The sequence below is a fragment of the Botryllus schlosseri genome, chromosome 16 (genome assembly GCF_051294905.1).
Source record: "Botryllus schlosseri isolate E-star chromosome 16, Bs_hap1, whole genome shotgun sequence".
NCBI classification, from domain to species: domain Eukaryota; kingdom Metazoa; phylum Chordata; class Ascidiacea; order Stolidobranchia; family Styelidae; genus Botryllus; species Botryllus schlosseri.
The window spans coordinates 18,071,707-18,095,726 of record NC_137251.1 but is presented as its reverse complement, the minus strand read 5'-3'; the positions used below and the strand labels follow the sequence as shown (position 1 = coordinate 18,095,726).

General features: G+C 41.1%; 1 protein-coding gene across 1 annotated transcript in view; it reads left to right on the top strand.

The window, feature by feature from the left end:
- Positions 1–1,992: 1,992 nt before the first annotated feature.
- Positions 1,993–24,020, top strand: part of LOC145459251 (cysteine-rich venom protein-like) — a 34,028-nt gene continuing 12,000 nt past the window's right edge. Inside the window, exons 1-7 of the mRNA XM_080337898.1 lie at positions 1,993–2,416; positions 2,908–3,049; positions 7,625–7,742; positions 9,206–9,321; positions 9,384–9,455; positions 12,355–12,443; positions 14,270–14,389. Coding sequence (XP_080194024.1) covers positions 2,329–2,416; positions 2,908–3,049; positions 7,625–7,742; positions 9,206–9,321; positions 9,384–9,455; positions 12,355–12,443; positions 14,270–14,389 — 745 coding nt within the window. The 5' untranslated portion in view covers positions 1,993–2,328. The remainder of the gene's footprint in view (positions 2,417–2,907; positions 3,050–7,624; positions 7,743–9,205; positions 9,322–9,383; positions 9,456–12,354; positions 12,444–14,269; positions 14,390–24,020) is intronic.

Sequence of the window (24,020 nt, the reverse complement as noted above, 5' to 3'; positions counted from 1 at the left end):
AGTGAGAATCAGGGTCGTTTCTAGTTTATGTGCGTGTAATGTATCTATATAAGTATGTATATATGGACAGTGTACACCAATTTCCCGTCATCGGGAAGATCGACTGGAAATTTTCCGGTCGGTGCACTGACATTCAACACGTTAAAAAATACAGCAGATCGTTCATATCAATGTATTCTTATTTGAGAGTGGTCATGTCGGCACGAGAACGCACTAGTTCTGTGGTCATTCAGTAGTGCGATTCCTTGACCAATTGGCGCGCGATGGGCTAAGAATTCAAGAATAGCCACTGAAATAGCTATGAGCGCGGCAACAGAGATCAATAGCGTGTTTCGGAAAACTTGATTATATGCCTTTATAGAATCTATATTATTGTATTAGATGTGCAGTAAGATGTGAAATGTGGGGGATTTCTATCTTTGTGACTCGGAGGAAATTTACGGTTCACCTAGTGACGTTCGGTGATGTTCATTGTTGGTGAGGCACTGGACGGCGCAACTACACTATTCATAGTACAGAAGTGGTTCTCCTTTTGACACCCCCCTCTTGATAACAGCGAAAAATTTCGCGCCCCCTTAATGTCATATGAAAAAATCCTCAAAAGAGCAGCCGGGATGTTTTCCATCCCAATGCATTGTTTGGTGGCATAGAAGGTGTTCTAGCTGTTGAGACACTTCTCAAATATGGAATTCAGAATGTACACAGAGCAAGAATTAGAGTTGAAGGTATATCACGCCGGGCGGGAAAAAACTTCCAGTTTAATATTTTGTTAAACATAATCGTGTGCAATGGTAGCATGCAGATCAAGTTTACTGGAATATAGAAAGTGCTCCTTCAAAAGAACTGAATAAATGCAGAGCTAGTGCCACTGAGAACCTGGTGTGCACCGTGTCAGTAACGAATTAATCTATACACGCTCATTGCGTGACAATTCAGGAATACGACTGTTTCAAGCAGCCAAAAAGAAATGCACAAACAGATGATTACATAGGGAAAGCACTCATTCAATCACTAATTCCTCTGTGTTATATCCAACACCATGGGGTTCGGGCATCGAATTGACTAGCTCGCATCGCGAAACTTGTTCGCGGACTACTACGGCGTTCTGCGATGCGTTTCCCCATTTACGTTCGCAGATCCTTACATCAATACTCATACACATTACACAATCATGTGCAGGATTAAATTCCCATTCGCAGGCACACACAATAACATAATGTTGAATTTCACCGCATGATTAAAAAGCTATCACCAAAGAACGGGCAATTGCTCGTCTCGTTCGGAGAGTAGACGGCGAACGGTATCTCTGAGCGCGCGCCTCCGAACCGACATCTGCAAGTGCAGCAAGGCCACGTTTATTCTCTGGCGTCGCTTCGTCTAATTCAGTGTTTCTCAAACTTTTTCCCACCGCGTACTACTATTTTTTACCACACGGCGTACCAATAGGCCTAACTTGTTTTTCACTACAGGTCGTACCACTGAATTACTTATTTGTAACAGTGTTTGTTGGTTATTCGTGTTAGTAGTACTATACCGCAACACCAACGGACGGAAAGAAGGTACCAATTAATGACAATCGAAGCGCTATCGACTTCGCAAACCGACGTTACATGGCTGTACTACAGTGGTTCTAAATCCGGCTAACAATCCGACAATCCTAGCGCTAAGAGTAGACGAGGCAAATCCGTCAGTGACTCACCTGGTCATTGTTTCTTTGCGCTATCATTGTACGTAACAATGCTGAATTTCACATCCCTTGCCGATTTTGAGAGTGTTCTGGTGTTCTGACGTTATTAATATTTGGACTATGGGGTTCAGTGCGACAATAGCATTCGATTAATACCAGTTATTATCAATTCTGAACTGTTTATGACGAATTGCGTTATCACAGGTGATGCTTGACCAGTCTGTGTCTCACCGGTGCCTCACCTCTCCTTTCGCACTATATGTTTGAACAGTAAATATGTAAATTCCGTGATTTGGTATGGTAAAAGGTTGCAAAATTTGTCATTATTGAACATCGAGGGAAAATACACATGTTTAGTAGTGCTAGGATCATTGATCATTGAGGGTGTCACAATAATTCTCCTTTACTCATCCTGACGACAGGTAAGGCACTGACTCACTTGCCTCCCCTGACCGCACGTCACTTGGCTCACCCGTTCACCGCAGCTTTGCAGATTAGCGTAAAGGTTAGTGACGGTGAAGGACCATTGCAAAAAAGTAATGTTTTATGGCACAGAAACTAACAAGCCTTTTGTTATAAGAAGAGCAGTCTTGTAGCCTCATAGCATATATAGATCGCATTAGATCCGGTTATCACGCAAAATGCCAAGCAGTTCTCCACTTGTGACGATGCCGGTGAAAATCACTTTGCTGTGGTGCTTATTCGCGCTACTTGGAACACGTGTTGCAGGTATGCACGGACCGATTGGCAATATAGATATAATTCAAAGTATATATTAGTACTATGCTAACCTTTTCTTTTTCGCATCCAATCGAATATCCTTTCCTTGCTTTTAAAATTGCTGTAGCCTACATCTGCTTAGATAGCATCAACGACTACTTTGACCATATTTTGTAATTTCCATATAATTTCCATCACCATTTGTCCGTTTCACCCCGTTTCACCCCGATTCACCATCACTAATTGCCGACAAATGAATAACTATCTCTGATCGGGGTAACCGCAAATTTCACCCGATAAATAATAAGTTCCTGTAGACTTAAGTTTGAGTTGCATGGGTTTTTTGAACTATAGTTTATGTTATTAAGTGGGGGATTATCCCGGTGTGAATAAGGAATGGTTTGTTGGTCCCCTGCCCTTATCTGATCACAGTTCATTGGTTATTTTCTATGTAATAAATGGCGACCATCCATATCTTCTGAGGCTGGGTGTTTTCATAGACGCACAAGTCCAGCAGCACGACTTTCAATCTGACGTCGCCGTCGACCGTCACAATGAGCTGCGAGCTCTGGTTGGTGCGTCAAATATGAATAAATTATCTTGGGACCAAGCATTGGCTGAAGAAACTGCAACATTCGCCCGGTAATATGTAGCCTATATAATATTTCAACTCTAAACGCTGATCGTTCGAATTCATTTATTGATGAATGTAACCAATGATATCGTCCGTACTTACAATGTATAATCAGAGATAACGAAATGCTCTACATAGCATGGGTGGGCAAACCTACTTCATGCGCGAGCCGCATATCAAAAATCTTAGCTTTAAAAGAGCCATAATACAAAAATTAAAAATACGTATTAATGACGCCACAACCAAATGTAGGCTATCGAATGAAGTTTGCGATTGTGTGGTAATACGAAGCCTCTCCACCTTCGCTGCAAGGTGTTTGAAATCAAAATGATATGCCGTCTAAGTAGTGCGGAGCAGTTTCTTCAAGTGCTTTTGAGAATTTAAGGAAGATTTCAGCTCGGTAATCTCGATTACATTTTCTTGGCCAAACTCTGGAGCCGTGTTCACTATTGCTAGCCCGGAAATGATTGTGACCTGCGCTGGCGCAACTAATTATCAAGTTCATTGTCGAAGACAAGGATTTATCATTGCATGATTGATGAACACTTGAACAGGCATCCCTTGTTGCGGGTGAAACGTTCATGTGAGCTCGATTCAAGAGTTCAATTGCAAATCTCTAACCCTGTAGTGCCACCTTCCCCAAATTTTACACGTCTTGCGTAAACCATGAGGAAAGAAACAACACGAAAACAATACGCATATTGTTAACACGCGATAAAATGCATCAATTTCTAATCATGTTACCTCTCTACCAAAATGGCGAAACGCATGTGTAATCATTAAAGAGCCTCAATCAAAGGCTGAAAGAGCCTCATGCGGCTAGCAATCCGCAGTTTGCCAACCGCTGCTATATAGTATCTCCCGGAGCATTCAATCAACCGGGTAAGTATTTGTCCTGTAACCAGCATAAGACTAAACCAGCGGTATACTTGATCAGTTGTTCAGCAGAGGCCATGACAGACACTACAGGGGTGGTGTGAACGTGTGGTACGCGTTCGCGTTCTGTGTGTCAGCCTTAGAAATTTAGAGGTTTATGCTCACAACCGAGCCATGGTATAGGTTCTGGGGGTTCTGCACTGTGAACCACTTTCATATATTACCATTTTTCACATCATTATAACATCTTTGGTTGAAATTCTTTGCATTTCAACTTCGGGCCACTCTATGCACGGAGGAGGCATAACAAAATCAACTCGAAGCGAAACTCGAAAACGCCAAATATACATTGTCCGTCTGGCCTAGACCGTTAGGACGTAAGCTTACGTTCCCTTGCAAGTCCTCGTCCAATTTGTTGGAAAAGCGACGGAAGATAATAATGTTATGGGTTTGTTATAGCATTTGATGTCCCAGCTGATACATCTGGTGACATTTTAAAAGTCAGCATATAGCCTACTTCAGCATTGTGGCATAATGTGGTATGGGCAATTGGGCATGAGTCGTCGCTAGGTATCGTGTTCATTAATACATCACTTCACTAAAATGCAGGGTTAGCATTAGCAATTTGACGTCACTTGACGTCATAGGTTCACGTTCGCATTCACACAGAACCTTTAAAAAAAGTTTCGCGTTCACACGAACCTGAACCTTTAAGGCAGTGTTTCCCAACCCCGAGTCCGCGGACTCATTTGAGTCCGCGGAAGGTCCTTGGTGAGTCCGCGAACACAGGAATTTTCAGTAACTTAATCGGCTCGGCACACTTTTTCTTCCACTTCCGATACGATTTCGGAACATGTAATTGACAGACCTACGGGGCTCGTTCACTTTCGGACCAAAGTCATTGCAGCCTTACGGAGAAAATAGCTTTTTGGTCCGAAAGTGAATGTGCCCCGTCATGGTCCGGTTTCGTCCAATTCCGATTTGAGAATTAGGCTGAGTGATTTGCAAAATACCCATTTTGAAATGTTAGTAACCTTAATAGCTGTCATAGAAAATGCATAGATACCTCAAATATGTGACTGGCGGCACTCAACTTCAATAGTGCTTTCAGAACTACATTCATTGCAGTAGAATTTATTACCTCGGTGACTTTTCGGGTTTCCCTTATCAAGAATTAACGGCACCATAAAAAGGATAAAGAGTTTGTATACAATCTTTCAATATTCCATTAATATATTCCCCTAATTGTCTGTTTAACGTCTTCTGAGTATCGTATAATTTGATTCTCTATTATCCCTTTATTATGACTACCGGAGTACCGGTACAGCTGACTTTGGCCAGCTACCGTTCCTTTTTATCATTGCATTGTTACGTCATATTTCGCCAATTTGGATTTTGTTTGAATCTCTTTCTATATGCTTCTTATTGTGCCGTTAGCCCGTTACCTCTTGTTGATAAGGGGCATACGAAATTCCTGCAAGTTAATAAATTATACTGCAGTGAATGTAGTTTTGGAAGCAATATTAGAGATACCTCAACAAGCGATGTTTGGCCACGTATATTTCAAACGCAAGAACAACGAAACAGCACCACTACAAATTGATCAGCATTCCAAGCATTATTGGTTCTCCTAATATTTTCTGTGTCTTGGGCAAACCAGTTGGTTGCAAGTATCACAGGCAAAACGGGTATGCTTTTCACATCTGTCGCATCATCCTGGTTTGATACCAATCACGCCAGGTATAAAACCCCAATTATCGCCAACTGGAATTTTTCAAAATGCCCTACATTTATGTTCGAGGTATAGCCTTATTGCTAAAATTGTCATAAGCAATTTTATCACGGTCATAAACTCTACAATTTTGGTCGGATTCACTTGAATTTAGTACGACCGGACTCGGAATTTAATGCCGCGTGTTCACTATTAACAATTCACATACAGAATATGCCAGGTATAAACCCCTGGGACAGCTCTTTATACGCTACACACGTATGCGGGACCGTAACTGCCGTACACCAAACCCCCATAATTGAGGGGGGGACCTCGAAGGGGGGCCAAAATTATTCGTGAATTACATAAATTATAGAGTGTTTTTTGAAAATTTATGCAACTTTTTAGAAAAATTATATCATTATATCATGTTCCGAAACGTCTCGCTCAGCTCGACCGATAAATATGAATGCATAAGCAGAGATAGCATAAAAAATTTACAACTAGATGCAATCCCCGATCATGTCGACCGATTCAATCATGATTATGGAATATTTTCATGCCTCGCACGGTTTATTCGAAACAAAACGACTGAACGAACGGTACAAAAATTTCGCCGAGAAGTAGCGGTAAAAACGTATCGGAAGGGGGGTCTGGGGGTGAAGCCCACCAGAAGTTAGGTTTAAGGCCTGTGTGGCCCAAGACCAACGTTTTGTTATTGAGGGGGGGCTGACGAAGTGCTGTTACGGTCCTGCACGTAGGCACATTGCACAGGTTTCCGGTGCGATACACGCTGAGTGCTGGTGATTGATTATGGCGACTTGTTCACTTACAGACTATTTGGGAAATTACAAATCGTAGGGACATGTGCTAATCACAGAAACCATCTATAGTTGTCTAATATAAGTGGAAATCGAGATGTGGTCTGCATTACTGAATAGTTGCTTGAATTGCAAAGCCGACAGATGTGGAAAGACAGATTTAAGAAAGCTTCCTTGACTCAATTTTAGCTCATTTTTTGTTGATACCGTATTACACTCCCTTGGAAAAAAAAAATCATTAATATATAGCTTGAGTCCGCGGGTATACTGGCGAGCTTGAGATGAGTCCGCGGGTAAAAAAGGTTGAGAACCACTGCTTTAAGGGGTTCGCACCATTCCTCATAGACACCCGATCTATTCGTTTTGTGAGAAAATCATGATTTCCTGATTCTGTTCTTTAGCCCTGTTTTTGATGCCCAGTTCATTTTATCCACAGGTATTCTATGGTAGTTATATATAGTAGATTTATGTTTTTTAACTCGGCGAATATTTTCTGGTTCTCTGAAGGCTTGTTGTTGATTATTATTATTATAATAAATATTAAACAAAAAGATTTGGCGCTTATCGCCTGGAGGTTTGTTGCGTTACGGTCAATGAAATTCACATTGTACACGAAGAGAGATGTGGTATGAAACAACGATCAAATATCAGAATGGAGTAGGAACACTAGGTCATAAATGACAGTTACACAACAACACAAAATAAACCATGAACGAATTGACGATCAAATAGCAGAATAGCATAATACACTCAAGTTACAAATTGTGGTTACACGATAACACAAATTCCGCGGCATACGGAGTTATCCGAGAATCAATGAGGAAATGGGCATTGCAAGAATTCCTTTTTGATAGACCACACTTATCAATAAGACAGCTACGATGAAAATCATCTTTTGGACAACTAAGTAAAAATGATCCACTCTTTCGAGCTTGTGTATTGGCGTAACGGAGAAAAGTTAAATCAACAATGATATGCGTTATATTATACCTAAACACTAGTCTCATATACGGCATTGTCATTGACCTCAGTTTGCGGTAAATAGCGTATGCCCAATATGAGAAAGGAAAATGGCAACCTTGTATCTTGTGTAGCAGAGATTAAGATCGTTGACTGCATCTGGATGCTGCGAGTATCACGGAACCAACACTGAATTATAATCATATTCCATTAAGGCAATGTCGCTTTGAGCACGATCAAGATTCGTCGGACGGTGAAAACATATATTTCTCGTCCGGCACATTTTCGGAATCCACCACCCTGAGCGCAGCGATCCAGGCCTGGTACGATGAGGTCAGTCATATTTTTATCATATCCTATACGTCCGATCTTGAATTCGTTTTGCTAAGGCAGGTATGTCAGATTGAACTTTACATATATTCTGATACTTTAAGACTAGAGTCTAACTTGTGATTTCTTACACGGAATTGATTCGAAGTTTAAAACCTAGAATAACCATATATGCTCTGTCGGAATGTGTATACCAACTAAAAATAGTACATTGAGCTTAGGCGATCTTTTCGCCTCGATTATTCGAAATTTCTTAATGTCATATAAGGAAAGCCTCTTCACTCTTGGAATATTTCATTAATGTTGTGTTTTTTTGTTCTCGGTTATTTATGACCGAATATGTACTTTTGTTTTGTATCGTTACTACCGTGTCTTGCCTGTCTATACTATAGTTGTTTGTATTTGTTATTATTACGTCCTACAGACAAAATAGTTTCTACATTCCGAATTTGATTCACCCTATCATTGACGTTCGCTACCGATGAGAGTCAGTCGAAAAGCTTTTAGCGAATAAATTAACAATATGAAGTTATTGTTTCGCGTTATTCTAATGTTCTTTCCAATTCTCTACTTGGTTGCTGACGATTACCCCTGGCAAGCGTCAGCCGAAAATATTCCTGTTCATTTCAATATGAACATACTGTTTGATCGTATATGGATGTTCTGTAACTCCAAGAAGCTCTTCAGTCGGAACAGTATCACTATTCAGTCGACCCCGCTTAAAATTCGGACACTTTGGTTCCGTCCACTTTTAGTCGAGTAAAACGGAAATCAATGGTCTGTTACATTGTCATGCGTAACGACAGACAGCAGCGCATTGTAAATACTACTATGTTGTGTATGTAACGGAGGTTATATACCTTATGGTTCATCTCTTGTATAATGTGCAGTACTGTATTTCAATAAAACGATTCAAGAATTACGATCATACTTTTTACTCTATTTCTCTGTAAAACACTTATAGGGTTAAAATAGTACGGTCATTATTCTGGAAGACTATTTTCACCTGATAAAAGTTCTCCGCAAAATAGTGAGAAAATAAAAGCAAAAAGAATTTAGCTTGGCAGATATGAGGCGATTGTACCGAAGTAAAAGCGATCGTAATGCTGGTTCGGCAATCGATCGTTAATGGATGGATCGACATTGTTTCACCATAATCACCTATCTCGTGTAAAAAACGAACGAGGTACTGTTTATTGTGTCGTCATAACCTAACGATAAGAATTGCGACCCTGTGTTCGAAATAAGCTGAGAATTGTCCGAAATAACGGAGTTTTTTACTTCCAATTTTTACTTTTGTTCCGCTCTCGAGCATTTTCGCTGAATAAATTGGTTATCCGGGTTAGCCGGTGTCCTTATGAAGCGAAGTTGACTGTATCATATTCAGAAAGAAGTATAGGTGTCGCGCGAACGCGAACTCTGCATGGTATACCGTCGGCGTATAAACGCGTATACTTTCATTTCAGATGGAAAATTACGATTATGAAATAGGCGCTTGTGCTGAAGGCAAGGTGTGCGGACATTACACTCAAGTAGTCTGGTCAAGCTCCGATCGCATTGGTTGCGCTGCAGTATCATGCTCGTAAGATTTCATTTATTAAGGCTGTATTATCGTTTGTAGTTTACATTCCGTTTAATATCCAGAAGCGTCAGCGGACTCGACGACAACCCCCGCGGGATACTACTGTTTTGTCGATATAAGCCAGCCGGAAATAAGTTAGTATATCGTGTAAATTTACGTTAAGTCACATAAATCATTCTACGTGTCATGAAAGAGATAGAGAGAGAGGGTTCTTTTACTCGAGCATTTTTAGAAGTAATAATAATTTCCTACCTAAGTCAAGTAGCAGAACAACAGGTAAGAAAATAAAAACAAAAGGAAACAAATGGGAGCAACACTAGTGAAAGACGGTTTCCTTCGTTGACAGTGTGATCTTGTGTTCAGAAAATGACATTTGACCTAAGTCCACAGAGGTAATATTATTGTTGCATATGAAATGTATCAGAAGAATAAATCGACTACGAAACGCCGACTTTACCTTACTAAATTATCCAATTAGCTAGTGCTGTTGATGAAATTGAATACTTGATGGCACAAAAGACCTTCGTATTGTTAGATACTCGGCATAACATTAGTTTAATAATAATGAATTATAGCAATAAGTGGTCGACCACTTTTAAACCTATGCGTTAAATATCATTTCGATATAGATTGTTTTTGCTGATTGAATGAAATGAGTATCAAATCACGGTTGCATCCCGTTTACCTGTAAAAAACACAGAAATGGTAATCAAAATTAGGTTTATTTATTGCCAATTCTCCATTTATCACAAATCTGCAATCTAACATCATATATAATACATAATATTAACTTGACTTCACTGAAAGTTTAAAACTAGAGTTCAATCTCCTAATTTCCGTGGCTATAGTTGTTCTCTGGATTGTCTGCGAGGATGCTATTTATGATACGTAATATGCTGCATGGAGAGGACCCGATCATTCCAAATGCAGCAGAAAATGGTCTTGCCTACTATACAAACATTTCCAATGCGCCGTTGGTAGGAGCTAGTTATTATTATAAAATTATTATTATTATTATTATGGTAAAAGGTGGTAGTGGCGCTTATCTCCCGTAAAGGTCTAGTGCGCCACGGTCTGTAATTACCTTCTGGTATAAGTACTTTTGCATTAATTCATCCTCGGCTGTATACGGAACAAAAATTAAAGGATTCTACGATATGATATCACGAATTCAGCCACGGGGGTAATAGCTCAGCCTGGACCAAGAGGATATCAGTCGTGAATGGGATGTCATGATCACGGCATGACTCAATAAGAAAGGACCGTTGAAAATCATATCTTGCCGGTAATCTAACTGTGTTCTAATTTGTGAATGTTTCTATGCTCCCATTTTGAAATTCTTCTTTTTTTCTTCTTCTGAAAACGCTACCGGAGAACTGTACAAAGCGAAACGAGTCACGATTGGTGTAAAGCAGGGGCGGGCAACTTCTCCAGTCGGCAGGCCTGATATCGCAAAATGAAGTACTTGGCGGGCCGGATTCCTAACTCGATACAGTAATCGTGAAGGCCAAAAACACTTATTAAGGAATTTATTAACGTAATATACTTCAATAGCTGTTGAAGTCAATGACGCATCTATGGTCGATCAAAGTTGTCGACAAGTTCTTTGAACTCTGGTTGCATGTCAGACGTATAAAAGCGTGGTAAAGACTGAACGTGAGCGTCAGTTAGATTGGAACACAGCTTTGTCTGTTCATTTTCATGGTCGCAAATGCATGTATACCGCCTGAACTGAACAAGTAGTTTCATGGCCACCTTTCTCTGGTCGTGGGTCACATTATCATGTAAGACAAAAGCTCTCAGCGGGCCGCTTAAGATCCATTTGCGGGCCGGATCCGGCCCGTGGGCCGTATGTTGCCCGCCGCTGGTGTAAAGGCATTTACCATTCTTCATGATTTTGAAAACGAACTCTGATTTGATATGAACTGAGCTCGATTTTTGTTGTATTTCTTCCTAATTCTTAATATTATTCAGTTTTCAAGTATTTTGCGAATTATTTAACTTCAATTCTAATCTATTTTGGAAAAGCGGAAAATTTGCTAGTTTCTAGCGCAGGAGCGGGCAACATAAGGCCCGTGGGCCGAATCCGGCCAGCAAATGGATCTTAAGCGGCCCGCTGAGAGTTTTCGGTCTTACATGATAATGTCGCCCACGGCCAAAGAAAGGTGGCCATGAAAGTGCGGTCTAATCACATTTGCGACCATGAAAATGAACAGACAGAGCTGTGTTCCAATCTATCTGACGCTCACGTGCAGTCTTTACCACGGTTCTATACGTCTGACATGCAACCAGAGTTCAAAGAACTTGTCAACAACTTTGATCGACCATAGATGCGTCATTGATTTCGACATCTATTGAATTATATTACCTTAATAAATTCCTTAATAACTGTTTTTGACCTTCACAATTACTTTATCGAATTAGGAATCCGGCCCGCCAAGTACTTCATTTTCCTATATCCGGCCCGCCAAGTACTTTATTTTCCTATATCCGACCCGCCAAGTACTTCATTTTCCTATATCCGGCCCGCCAAGTACTTCATTTTCCTATATCCGGCCCGCCGACTGGAGAAGTTGCTCGCCGCTGTTATAGCGCATCGTATTATAAATAGACTAGGGTGATCACCATATACGTCCTACTTTACGAGGACGCCTGAATGTCCTTCTTTTTGGCAATTCGTCTTCCTTTACAGCGTTTGCAGGTAGGATAATGGACGGAGTCAAGTGCAAATCGGCATAAATGACGTGAAATAGATTATACGGACGTTCGAGCGGGTCATTCGGGAATCGAATGAAAATGATGACTGATTTTAAGTGACGTAAAAAGTGGGTAATTCGGGAGTAAATTCAAGGGGACGACCTTTTCTTTGGTCAGCCCAACAAGATTTCCAGTATTTAATACAGAATCACTTGTTTTCAATTTCCGCCAACCAACTTTTATGATTTAGTGGAAGTGTCCCCCTTTTCCGATTCCAAAATATGGTAACATAAGATGGACGTGTTTAACGATTTAACGATTGGACCCTTTATTTAGCCCGGCAGTGAAACCATTCGCAAAAGGAGATGCATGCTCGAGTTGTGATCCAAAACACTCATTCTGTGACGAAGGCTTGTGTTCAGAAAGTAAGTCCAGTCATTCCTTAAATTTGGCGAAGGTTTTGATATTGAGCAGTTGTTACCAAGATACTATACTGGTAAGCGGGAGTGTTTGGTTACTGTTTAGTTTGCGAATTTCCAAAGTTGGACCAGCAATATTAGAATGTATGTTTAACTTTTATATGCAAGCAACAATATTGAAACCCGCGAATTGTTAATGTGCGGTCTTGATGATATAGCCAACTCTCACATACCTCAAGTTGCTATAAATCGTCCTTTGGACTAATGTCGTAGGCTGGTCTAACTGGCCTTATGTTTTCTAAAGGCCGGTCATCGACTTCTACTCTAATTTGCGAAATGCTTCCATGCTCTAATATTAATATAATATAATTTCTGGTTTTCATGAAAGTGCTAGAGGACCGTATATTGCGAAACGAGCCGAACTCGATGTACAGACGTTTGCCGTTTTTACGCTTACGAGAATGAACTCGAATTCGATAAGAATTGAACTTGATTACTGTTGTATTTCCTTCTATTTCGGAATTTGATTCAATTTAATAATAATTCTAGTCTAATTTGGAATAAAACTGTGTTGCTATAATTCTAATTCTAATGTAATTTGAAAAAGCTTAAAATTTTCTAGGTGCCTAGCACTGGTAGAAATGGAGCTGTGATACAGCTGCATGTTAATTTATCATATAGCGTATAGGTGATTTATACATACAGATTAATTTATGCGGACGATACGCAACCTGTGTGAGTATGCGCAGCTGTAAGATTCGAATAATATATATGGTGTGAACCCCTGAAAGGTTCAGGTTCGTGTGAACGCGAACCTTTTTAAAATGTTCTGTGTGAACACGAACGTGAACCTCATGACGTCACGTGACGTCATATTGCTAATTCCAACCCTATCTTTCAATGAAGTGATAGCCTATATTAATGTACACGATACCTAGCGACGACTTGGGCCACATAATGCAACAATTCTGAAGTTCATATTAGCGTTTTAAACGTCGCTAAATGTATCAACTGAGGCAATCAAAGGATATAATACTACCATAAAATCAATATCTTTCGTCGCTTTCCCAACAATTTCGACGAGGACTCCCTTATCGGTCTAGGCCAGACAGGACAATGTATTCGGTGTCTGAGTATTGCTACATTGATATTGATGAGAGTGTAAAATGGGTTTCTATATTTGCTACCGATATTACCTCATTAAGAAGTTATACAACAGTAGCCAACTCCTCAATCGCACAGATTTGGTTTTAATGATGCAGTAAAGATATGAAATCCAGCGTGACCCCATACGCCTTCTCGAATTTTTACATCAGAAAACGATATCAATCTTATTGATTGGTTGAACAAGTATCCTTCGCTGACTATGTATTTCGCCCGTGATGTTGTGTGATTGCGGGCCAAGCTCACAGCAGAGAGTCAATAAATATTCACAAACGGAAAACTGGATAATTTGAGCAAACTTTTGTAACAAAGCAAGTAAAACATTTGAGATTGTCAAGGTGCATGCTCGTTTAGTGTTGATTTTGAATGCTGCCAGCGCCATGCATGGAGTGGCTCGCAGTTGAAATGCAATAAATTTGAACCAATGATGTTATAATGAAGTGAAAATTGTAATATATGAAAAAGGTTCACTGTGCAGAACCTACCAAGGTTCTGTTGTGAACGCGAACCTCTAAATTTCCGAGGTTCACGCACAGAACGCGAACGTGAACCTCACGTTCACACCATCCCTAATATACAGGCCTAATCTCGGACGCGGACACGGCTGCGTCAAGTACAATAAATTTGGGAGTCATTTACCTCGGTGGGATTAATTTCACACTTTTCAGCTTCGCCAGATCCAACTACAACCACTGCTGACGCCACCAACTCTTCACAATCCACTTCAGCTAAACCGACGAGCGAAACAACAACAAAACCAACGACAACACTAACGACAACAACAGAGGGTGAGCATATTATTATATATTTTAAATATAATAATAAATAAGTCGATATATATCGTTCATGTCCGCTCAAAATCGCACAAAAGAATAACACTTTGTTTGGTAAATGAAAGAGTGGAGCGATGCAATCTATATTGTATAGATCAGGGGTCACCAACGTGGTGCCCGCAAGCACCAGGTAGCCCGCGAGGAACAGATGAGCAGCCCGCGAGACTGTTTTAAAAATAGATCGAATAGCAGCATTTACCAATATTCGTCAGATTATTACCAGTGAGCTTTTAAATATATAGATTGATGGATTCAGCTATTCTTGTTTAAATCACATTGACATGTAGCTTACAAATGTCAATACACAATTAACACTTAAAATGATGATATCAAATTTCCTCAATTACAATTAGTAATATACCAACATGTAATAGAACACAAGATATCGAAGACGTAGGATACGGCGCACTGCCCATACAGACGACATGACGGTTCCGTTATGGTAGCTCGACATTCAGGACAATACGAAAGTAGTATACGACATTACTATTCGGTAGCAGATAGCGGTGAAGTACTCGCATATTTTCAATATGTGTATGTCCATTACGCATTGCATCTTTTGACACAGCTTGTTTCTCTTTCACTCAACGCAGCTTAGTACCATATTTCTAACTTTCCGTAATCGATGCTGCTGTCAGGTATATTGAAATCTGTTATGTCTGGATGCTGAACAGTTTAAAATTAAAATAGTAGCACTGCAAAAAGACCTCCACCTCAAAGCCCACAAGGCTGCAGTAAACTTTTGGGGTCTTGTTGACTTGGAAAAGTACAGTAGTGTATGCGCAGCGGCCAGTATTGGGATGACTCGAGTCAGACTCGAGTCCACTTTTTTGTATGACTTGACTTGACTCGAGTCACTTTGCCACAATGACTTGACTTGATTCGGCGCATCAGAAATGTGGATTGTCTCGTGACTCGGAGCAAAATTCACGAGTCAATTTCAAGTCATCAAGCAAACTGGGTCGATTAAATCTCTGTGTCTTGTGTATGTCCGGATTGTTCGCGATCCGCCGGTGTCATTGTTACATCACAAATAAATGATCACAGCTTACGCTGCAGTAGTAGTGGATCTATCTAATTCTAATAGCAACGTATCTATTTTCCTTAGATAGCTCAGTGCTTACATTGCGCAGAGCTCACCTTTACCAACCCTATTGTATGATTTAAATCGAACGAATATAGTTTATGCGTTTATAACCTCAGGGATGTGAAGATGGATGGGTAATATATTGTCCGATATCCATTTGTTTCAATTTCCCGAAGCTTCGAATTCGATCCTCAATTTTGGATGATAATAACAGACTGTAGCTTGGGCCTATACATTCACTAACGTATGTTATCACCAGTTCTACGTATGCGTGAGTGACACAACAACTTTTACATGTATTCAACTTCATATTCGTTATTTCATTCAGGATAAATGGCCAATTATTCTGTCCTTCAGGTAACGAGCAAAATGTAATGAGTTTGATTCATCACTCATGCTTCGAACATTCAATTGGACTCGAACTGTTAATTGACTCGTACTTGACTTGACTTGACTCGAGTCACGTCCAAAAAACGAGTGACTTGACTTGACTCGAGTCATCTTCGAAAATCGATTGACTTGACTTGACTCGAGTCAAAATGTGCAATGACTCGTGACTCGAAGGTAGTGACTTGATCCCAACACTGGTAGCAGCTATGACGGTTGCAAGCGTGTTTGGTTCAACTTATCGTTGTAAACCATCCTTCTCGGACATGAACTTAATCAAAAACAAATACACAACAGAACTCACTAATGCATATCGGGAACACTTAGTCAGAGTTGAAGTGTCAAGTTACATACCACAGTACAGCGCACTAGTTGATTGCATGAAATGTCAGGCCTGCCACTGAGTGATATAGAAACAGCTTGATGATGTCCGGTCTAAAGTGTGACATGATTTATTTTAAAATTTGAGTTGACTGTTGCTGTATAATTTATATAAACATGGTGCAAAGTGATTCGTGATTTCTTAAAAGGTCTTAGTGCTTAGCTAGTTAAAATGAGATGTTTTGATTTAGAAAACTCTCGTAGAAGTCTTATCGCAATGTGATTCCTGACCAGTGTTATGAATATCAAAGCGGAAATTCAATCTGGTACGGGTAAACGGCGGGAGTAAATGGTAGCCCGTCACTGCGATCAGTACCCAAAAGTAGCCCTTGGTTGCAAAAAGGTTGGGTGACCCCTGGTATAGATTGATCGCCACATGCGCTATACCTACTGGTATAATCCAGTCGTCCGTTCCACAGTTCCACCGACTACAACAGCTACAATCGAAGGTATGTTATCGTTAGGCTTTCGCGCAATAAAAATCTCAAAATTCAGTATTCATGCAAAAATATCGTGAGTGCATGTCGATTTCCGATATTCAAGCAGCCAAGTCTGTGGTTCGTGAACATATCAGCATGCGGCACCTGAGCTAATGAGCAATGAGCATGTGACAGTTGTGACACTTTATCATTCGAGACTTTAGCACGCTACACTAGAACATGCGACGGATCAGTATGACACGCTTCAGTAAGTGACACATTAGTATCAATACGACTGTTTGGCATACGACACGTTTATTTGCGACAGTCTGCATGCTACACTTAACATTCTACAACACTATAACATACGACACTTTACCCTTTAGTGTGTGGGTTACATTTAATTGATATCTTTACATGCGTTTATATTTGAACATTTAAATCGTGAGATTGTCAAATATGGCAGTGTGGTATCGTACACACGAAAGTCATCATCGTGTCTCTATTAGCACGTGTAAGTCAGGTGCGTCAATCCCTCCGGGAAGTATTTTTTGACACTTTAGCATGCGACGCTTGCTGTTCAGGGCAGTAAGAAAGGATTATAATTCACCACGATAACATTGCAACTAGGGATGGTGTGAACCTCTAAAAGGTTCAGGTTCGTATGAACGCGAACCTTTTTGAAAGGTTCTGTGTGAACGCGAACGTGAACCTCGTGACGTCATGTGACGTCATATTGCTAATTTAAACCCTATATTTTAATGAAGTGATAGACTATATTAATGTACACGATATACCTAGCGATGACCCGTGCCACATAATGCCAAAATGCTGAAGTAGGCCCTACGGCCTACATATTGACGTTTTAAACGTCGCTAAATGTATCAACTGAGACAATCAAATGATAAAATAATCCCATAAAATCAATATCTTCCGTCTCTTTGCTAACAATTTCGATGCGGACTTGCCAGCGAATATAAGCTTACGCCTGAACGGTCTAGGCCAGACCGGACAATGTCTTCGGCGTCTGAGTATTGTTATACGTGGATATTGAGCACAGTGCTGAACGGGTTTCTATACTTGCTACCGACATTACCCCATTAACAAGTTATACAGCAGTAGCCTACACCCTAATTGCACGGATTTGCTTATTGTGATACAGTAAACATATGAAGTCATGATTGATCCGTACGCCCGCTAGATTTCTACACCAGAAAACGATATCACTCTCACTGATTGGTTGAATAGGCATCATTCGCTGACTGCATGTAGTGTATTCACAAACGGAAAGCTTGATATTTCGAGCAAACTTTTGTAACAAGGCAAGTAAAATTTTTGAGATTGTCAAGGTGCATGCTCGTTTAGTGTTGATTGTTTATGCTGCCAGCGCCATGCATAGAGTGGTTTGCAGTTGAATTGCAATAAATGTGAACCAAAGATTTTAGAATGAAGTAAAGGTTTTAATATATGAAAAAGGTTCACAGGGCAGAACCTACCAAGGTTCCGTTGTGAACGCGAACCTCAAAATTTCCGAGGTTCACACACAGAACGCGAACGTGAACCTCACGTTCACACCATCCCTAATTGCAACCCTCTGATCATATAGGCCTAATAGGACCAATCTGACTAATTTGTTTGTCGCCGTGCGTTTTTAGAGCGAGATGAACGAGACGAGAGTTACGAATCACTGCGGGGTTCAAGAGTTGGCCCAGATATCCATTTCACTGATCAAACTGATCCTTAAACCAATTATGCGGTCGCATTGTGCGCATTGTGTCCACGTCAATTAATCCAATTCGAACTTTCTTGTCGTCAAGATCATCGCTTTGATGATGCATGGTAGGGATGGTGTGAATCTCTGAAAGGTTCAGGTTCGTGTGAACTCGAACCTTTTTGAAAGGTTCTGTGTGAAGGTGAACGCGAACATGATCCTCATGGCGTCACGTGACGTCATATTGCTTATTCCAATCCTATCTTTCGATGAGGTGATAGCCTATATTCAGGGCCGTAACAGCACTTCGTCAGCCCCCCCCAAAATGTTGGTATTGGGCCCCCCCATAGGGTGATAAACTCCCGCTCCCCATCGTGTTGTTTTTCCACGAAATTAGCCGTGCTGTTTAGTGAGCCAGCGTGGAGCAAAAAAATTTTCCATAATTAATGATAAAATCGGTCAATAAGATCGGGATTTGCATATATATTGCTATCATTTTCATGTCCTCTCTGCTCTCTTTATCAGATTTACCGATAGAGCTTAGTGAGGTGTCTTAGAAACTGTAGGGCCCGTAAATAATAATTAAACATCTTCGGCGGGCGGACCCGTTGGCATGACTTCGTTACACGATGTTATTTCGTGACCTCCTGTCTGCTACATCAAGCAATATAGAATCGGGCAAACGTACTTAACTGAAAGACGCACACGATTTCAAATTGGTTTTTCTTCACTGGCGTATAATTTTTCCCTGCGGGATGGAAGTCGTCTTCTGAGGTTCAGATTGCCAAGATAGGAACATTCAGCGCCAGTCATTTAGGCGCCTAGGCTATGGACAATTAAAGCTATATGTATTTTGTATATATAACGAAGTTTTCGGTCAGCGTGAGGGCAGTCCTTTTCGGCAAAGGTTTTTACGCTGCCGATCGTTCTGGCGCACTTCTTGGAGTCCCATGTAATATGTCCTAAATCGTTATATATCTTGGTGCGTCGTGTCGAGGTATTGGCCAACGCCGATGTGTCCATTTCTTACAATCTTGCGTGTTCTTTTCTTGGGGGAAGAGTACCAAATAATCATGATATTTGGCACCTTGAAATCGCATAAATTTGCATAAATCTTCAAAAAATACTCTATAATTTATGCTGATTTACGAAATAATTTTAGGCCCCCTTCGAGCTCGCCCCCCCCAAATTGGGGGGTTTGGGGTGCGGAAGTTACGGTGCTGCCTATATTAATGTGACACCGTGTGTAGGCCTACGTACACTGTACGCGTACGGGTACACGATACCTAGCGACGATTCGGGCCACATAATGCCATAATGCTGAAGTACATATTGGCGTTCTAAACGTCGCTAAATGTATTAAGTGAGGCAATCAAAGGATATAATAATCCCCTAAAATCGTTATCTTCCGTCGCTTAGCCAAAAATTTCGACGAGGACTTACCAGGACTTACCAATGTATTCAGCGTCTGAGTAATTGCTACATTGATATTGAGCAGAGTGTAAAACGGGTTTCTATACTTGCTGCGATATTACCCCATTAACATGTTATACAGCAGTAGCCAACATCCCAATCGCACGGATTTGGTTTTAATGATACAGTACAAATATGAAGTCAAGATTGACCCCGTACGCCTGCTAGATATTTTGCATCAGAAAACGATATCAATCTCATTGATTGGTTGAATAAGCATCATTCGCTGACAACGCATTTCGCTCGTGATGTTGTGTGCTTGCGGGTCAAGCTCACAGCAGAGAGTCACTAAATATTCACAAACGGTAAGCTAGATATTTCGAGGAAACTCTTGTAACAAAGCAAGTAAAACTTTTGATATTGTCAAGGTGCATGCTCGTTTAGTGTTGATTTTTTATGCTGCCAGCGCCATGCATAGAGTGACCGACAGTTGAAATGCAATAAATTGGAAGGAAAGATGGTAAAATGAAGTGAAAATTGTAATATATGAAAAAGGTTCACAGTGCAGAGCCTGCTAAGGTTCTGTTGTGAACGCGAACCTCTAAATTTCCGAGGTTCACTTTTCACACAAAGAACGCGAACGTGAACCGCACGTCCACACCATCCCTAATGCCTGATCACTGGTCAGTGATTATACAATAGCATGGAGCCACATAAGCATGGTGACAGCTTGGCATGCGACACTTGAGCGTTAGACACTTTAGCATGCGACAGTTGAGCATCACGAGGCTTCCATAAGCGACATTTAATCATGCGACAATTGAGCATTATGACACTTCAACTTGTGACACCTTAGCACGCGACAATTGAGCATTACGACACTTCCGCATGCGACATTTGAGCATGTGATCTATTTTCGCCCGTACAATTCGGCCAACATCCTCGTAATCGAACATGAAAGTTAAATCTGCTCGTAAAAAATCCCGTTTGTTCAGACGATTATTCGTTTACTTTAGACACAGGTTCGCAATTCCTATCGTTAGATTGTGATAAAAGAAACAGCATTATTAGTAGAGTATTCGAAATGCGTTTTCTGCCTTTACCCATGACCACGAAAGAAGCGAACAAGCGATTTTCCGCTCGGTCCGTTCAAAGCCGTTCCTCCGGTCAAAAGTGAGCGGAACCAAAGTTCGTGAATTGAGTGGAGTCGATTGAAATTGGTTTAATCCGGTATCGGGAGTTTTTGGAGTGAGACAATATAGTTTATTATCACTGCGGGTTGTGCAGTTGCCAAATATCCATGTCACTGATTAGTTTGACCAATTATACGACCGTAGTTTGCGTTCTAATACAGTGCTCTTCAACCGGGGTTGTCGTACACCCTAGGGTGTACCAGAATTTGCAAAGGGTGTACCACTCGGATGGGGTGTACAGGGGTGTACCAGATCCGAATCACAATGAGCCGGTGGCTAGCTATCACAAAGGCAGGTTTATGGGTCAGTACTAGGGCTGGGCAAAATCGAGTAGCTGAGTGATTCGATTCTGAATCGCGTAATATGCTTCGAGTCGAGTAATCGAGTATCACCCATTATGACGCCATGACATAATACAATACGTCAAAGTTCAAATATCTAAATCTTATGTCACCACAAATAATTTATTAATGCCTGTTATCCGTCTCATAAATGATACTTCGGTATTTTTTCGACCATACCGATTTCATTTCACTGGGTGATGATGTTAATGTGGGATAATCATTACTTCGGGAATGTGCTACATCCAGTAACCTTCGTAGCTTTGTACCATATGTTAGTAGTATAGTAGATCGGTCGTGATTTGCCTGGGGCTCTTATGGGTGCGGCGGTGATGCGCCTGAAAACCCGTGGTGGCGATGCGCCTTTTTAGACCCCCTCTCGGCGGTGATGCGCTATGTGTTCTTATGGATGCGGTCGTGATTCGTACTTTCGGGTATAGGCTGCGGTGGTGATGCGCCTGAAAACCCGTGGTGGTGATGCGCCTTTTTAGACCCCCCTCTCGGCGGTGATGCGCCATGTGTTCTTATGGATGCGGTCGTGATTCGTACTTTCGGGTATAGGGTGCGGTGGTGATGCGCCTGGAAACTCGTGGTGGTGACACACCTTTTTAGATCCCCCTCTCGGCGGTGATGCGCCATATGTTCTTATGGATGCGGTCGTGATTCGTACTTTCGGGTACAGGTCGTGGCGGTGACGCGCCTGGAAACTCGTGGTGGTGGCGTGGTGTAGGCTGCGGTGATGACCCGCCGTCTCGTATTCGAGGGAATCCCAACGTTTACGGCGAATCACGACCGCGGCCTATACCCGAAAAGGCGAATCACGACCGCACCCATAAGAACACATGGCGCATCACCGCCGAGAGGTGGGTCTAAAAGGCGCATCACCACCACGAGTTTCCAGGCGCATCACCGCCGCACCCATAAGAGCCAATGGCGATTCGCGACCGATCTACTATACTACTTATGTTTCGTATGCTACGATACAGCCAATCAAGGTTTCAGGGCTTCTACAGTAAAAATGAGCATCGAAACTATAATTCTCGTTGATAAATTAACATTCAGTGGCGAGAAGAGTACAATTTCAGTACTCGAAAAAAACGTCCTTTACTACTCGACTCGAATCATTAAAATTAATACTCGATTCTGATTCGAGTACTCGAATCATTGTGCCCAGCCCTAGTCGGTACAGGTTGACGCACAGGTTGATGAGCAATATACAGGCCGTGTTATTTTTGGCATTTCAGGAGCCAGATGCCAAAACTGCCAAAAATAAAAATTTGAAAATGCCAAAAATAAGCAATTTTTGGCATATGCCAAAAATAACACGGCCTGCCAATAGCGTATAGTTCGTTCATGGTGTTATGTTAACGGGACCGCGATACAAGCGAGAAAAGCGTGTGTGAAGGGCAGGTTTCTTAATCTGGGTCCAGCACACTCATTAGTGGTGAAAGCATGGTGTCCCAAATGATGTGGGCACAGCGAGATTGAACGGCTGACTGCATTTGGTTGACGTCATACTTTCCATTTGTCCAAAGGCAATTTTACGACCATTTTTGACCCGCTTGCCGAGCGCTAAATTTGATAAAACGGGTATCAATGGAAAGCTGCCGCTGTACTGATTACTAAAATATAGATTGTATTCTGCTCATGGATCTGGAACCTCCAAAATCAACCACGATTTTTGCATTGTGATCGAGTTGAACATTGTGACGCAACAAACTGTCTGGCTATTCTGAGCTGCAGTCTCGTTTTGCCAGATAGTGTCTTGCAGAGATGCCACTCCTGGGTTTTTCCACCCAGATCTGGGTTTTTCGAGCATCACCTGGGTTTTTGTGCTTGAAATCTGGGTTTTTTTCAACATCATGTTTGTCAGGTCAATTTTACGGCGCAAAATTGATTATTAGCTTGGTAGGATCTTATAATATCGACGGATTCTACTGTGATTGAGTCTGCTAGAGACCTATTTACTATTGAAATGAGAGGTCTTGCGTGATGAGAGAGCATAATTGAATACTGACTTCTAGGTCGCAGAAAGTCATTTTCACAAGGCAACTCTGGAGCATTTGTTTTGCAATTCAAAACGATTTAGGACTTGAATACTAGTGCTGCAACAAATTCGTTGTGTGTCAGTAAATATAGTAGCCTATGTAACTGCTGTAAAGTATGCAATTAATGCACATGGAAAGACCAAATGTTGATCTAACTAATTTACCATGTTGACATCAGAGTATATTCACTTTGAAAAGGGACACTCAAAGAGACAGTTTGGGCACCCGGGCAAGTTATTCAGAGGGAGAGGGGTTTGTCAAATTCAAATGTACCCTTAATTTCATGATCTTGAAGTTTCTTTTTCGACTAAACATCCCAGATAAAAGTGCTTGTCCCAAGTTTAATGAATCGAAAGCTATTTTTAATCCATCTGGTCAGCTCACAGTCACTGGAACTACCCTAAAATCATCCTCATCATAGATGTGGATTAGCATTGCGACAAACATTGCGAATATATAATCAACTACGTATTGACCCCCTCCATATACCGAATGCCCGTAGCAATGTGTCGAGAGGAAAGCATCATATTTCGATGGATTTGCTCATTTAACTGAGCAAAATGTAAAGTATGAAAATGAACAGTTGGGATTTCAATATCAAGGGCT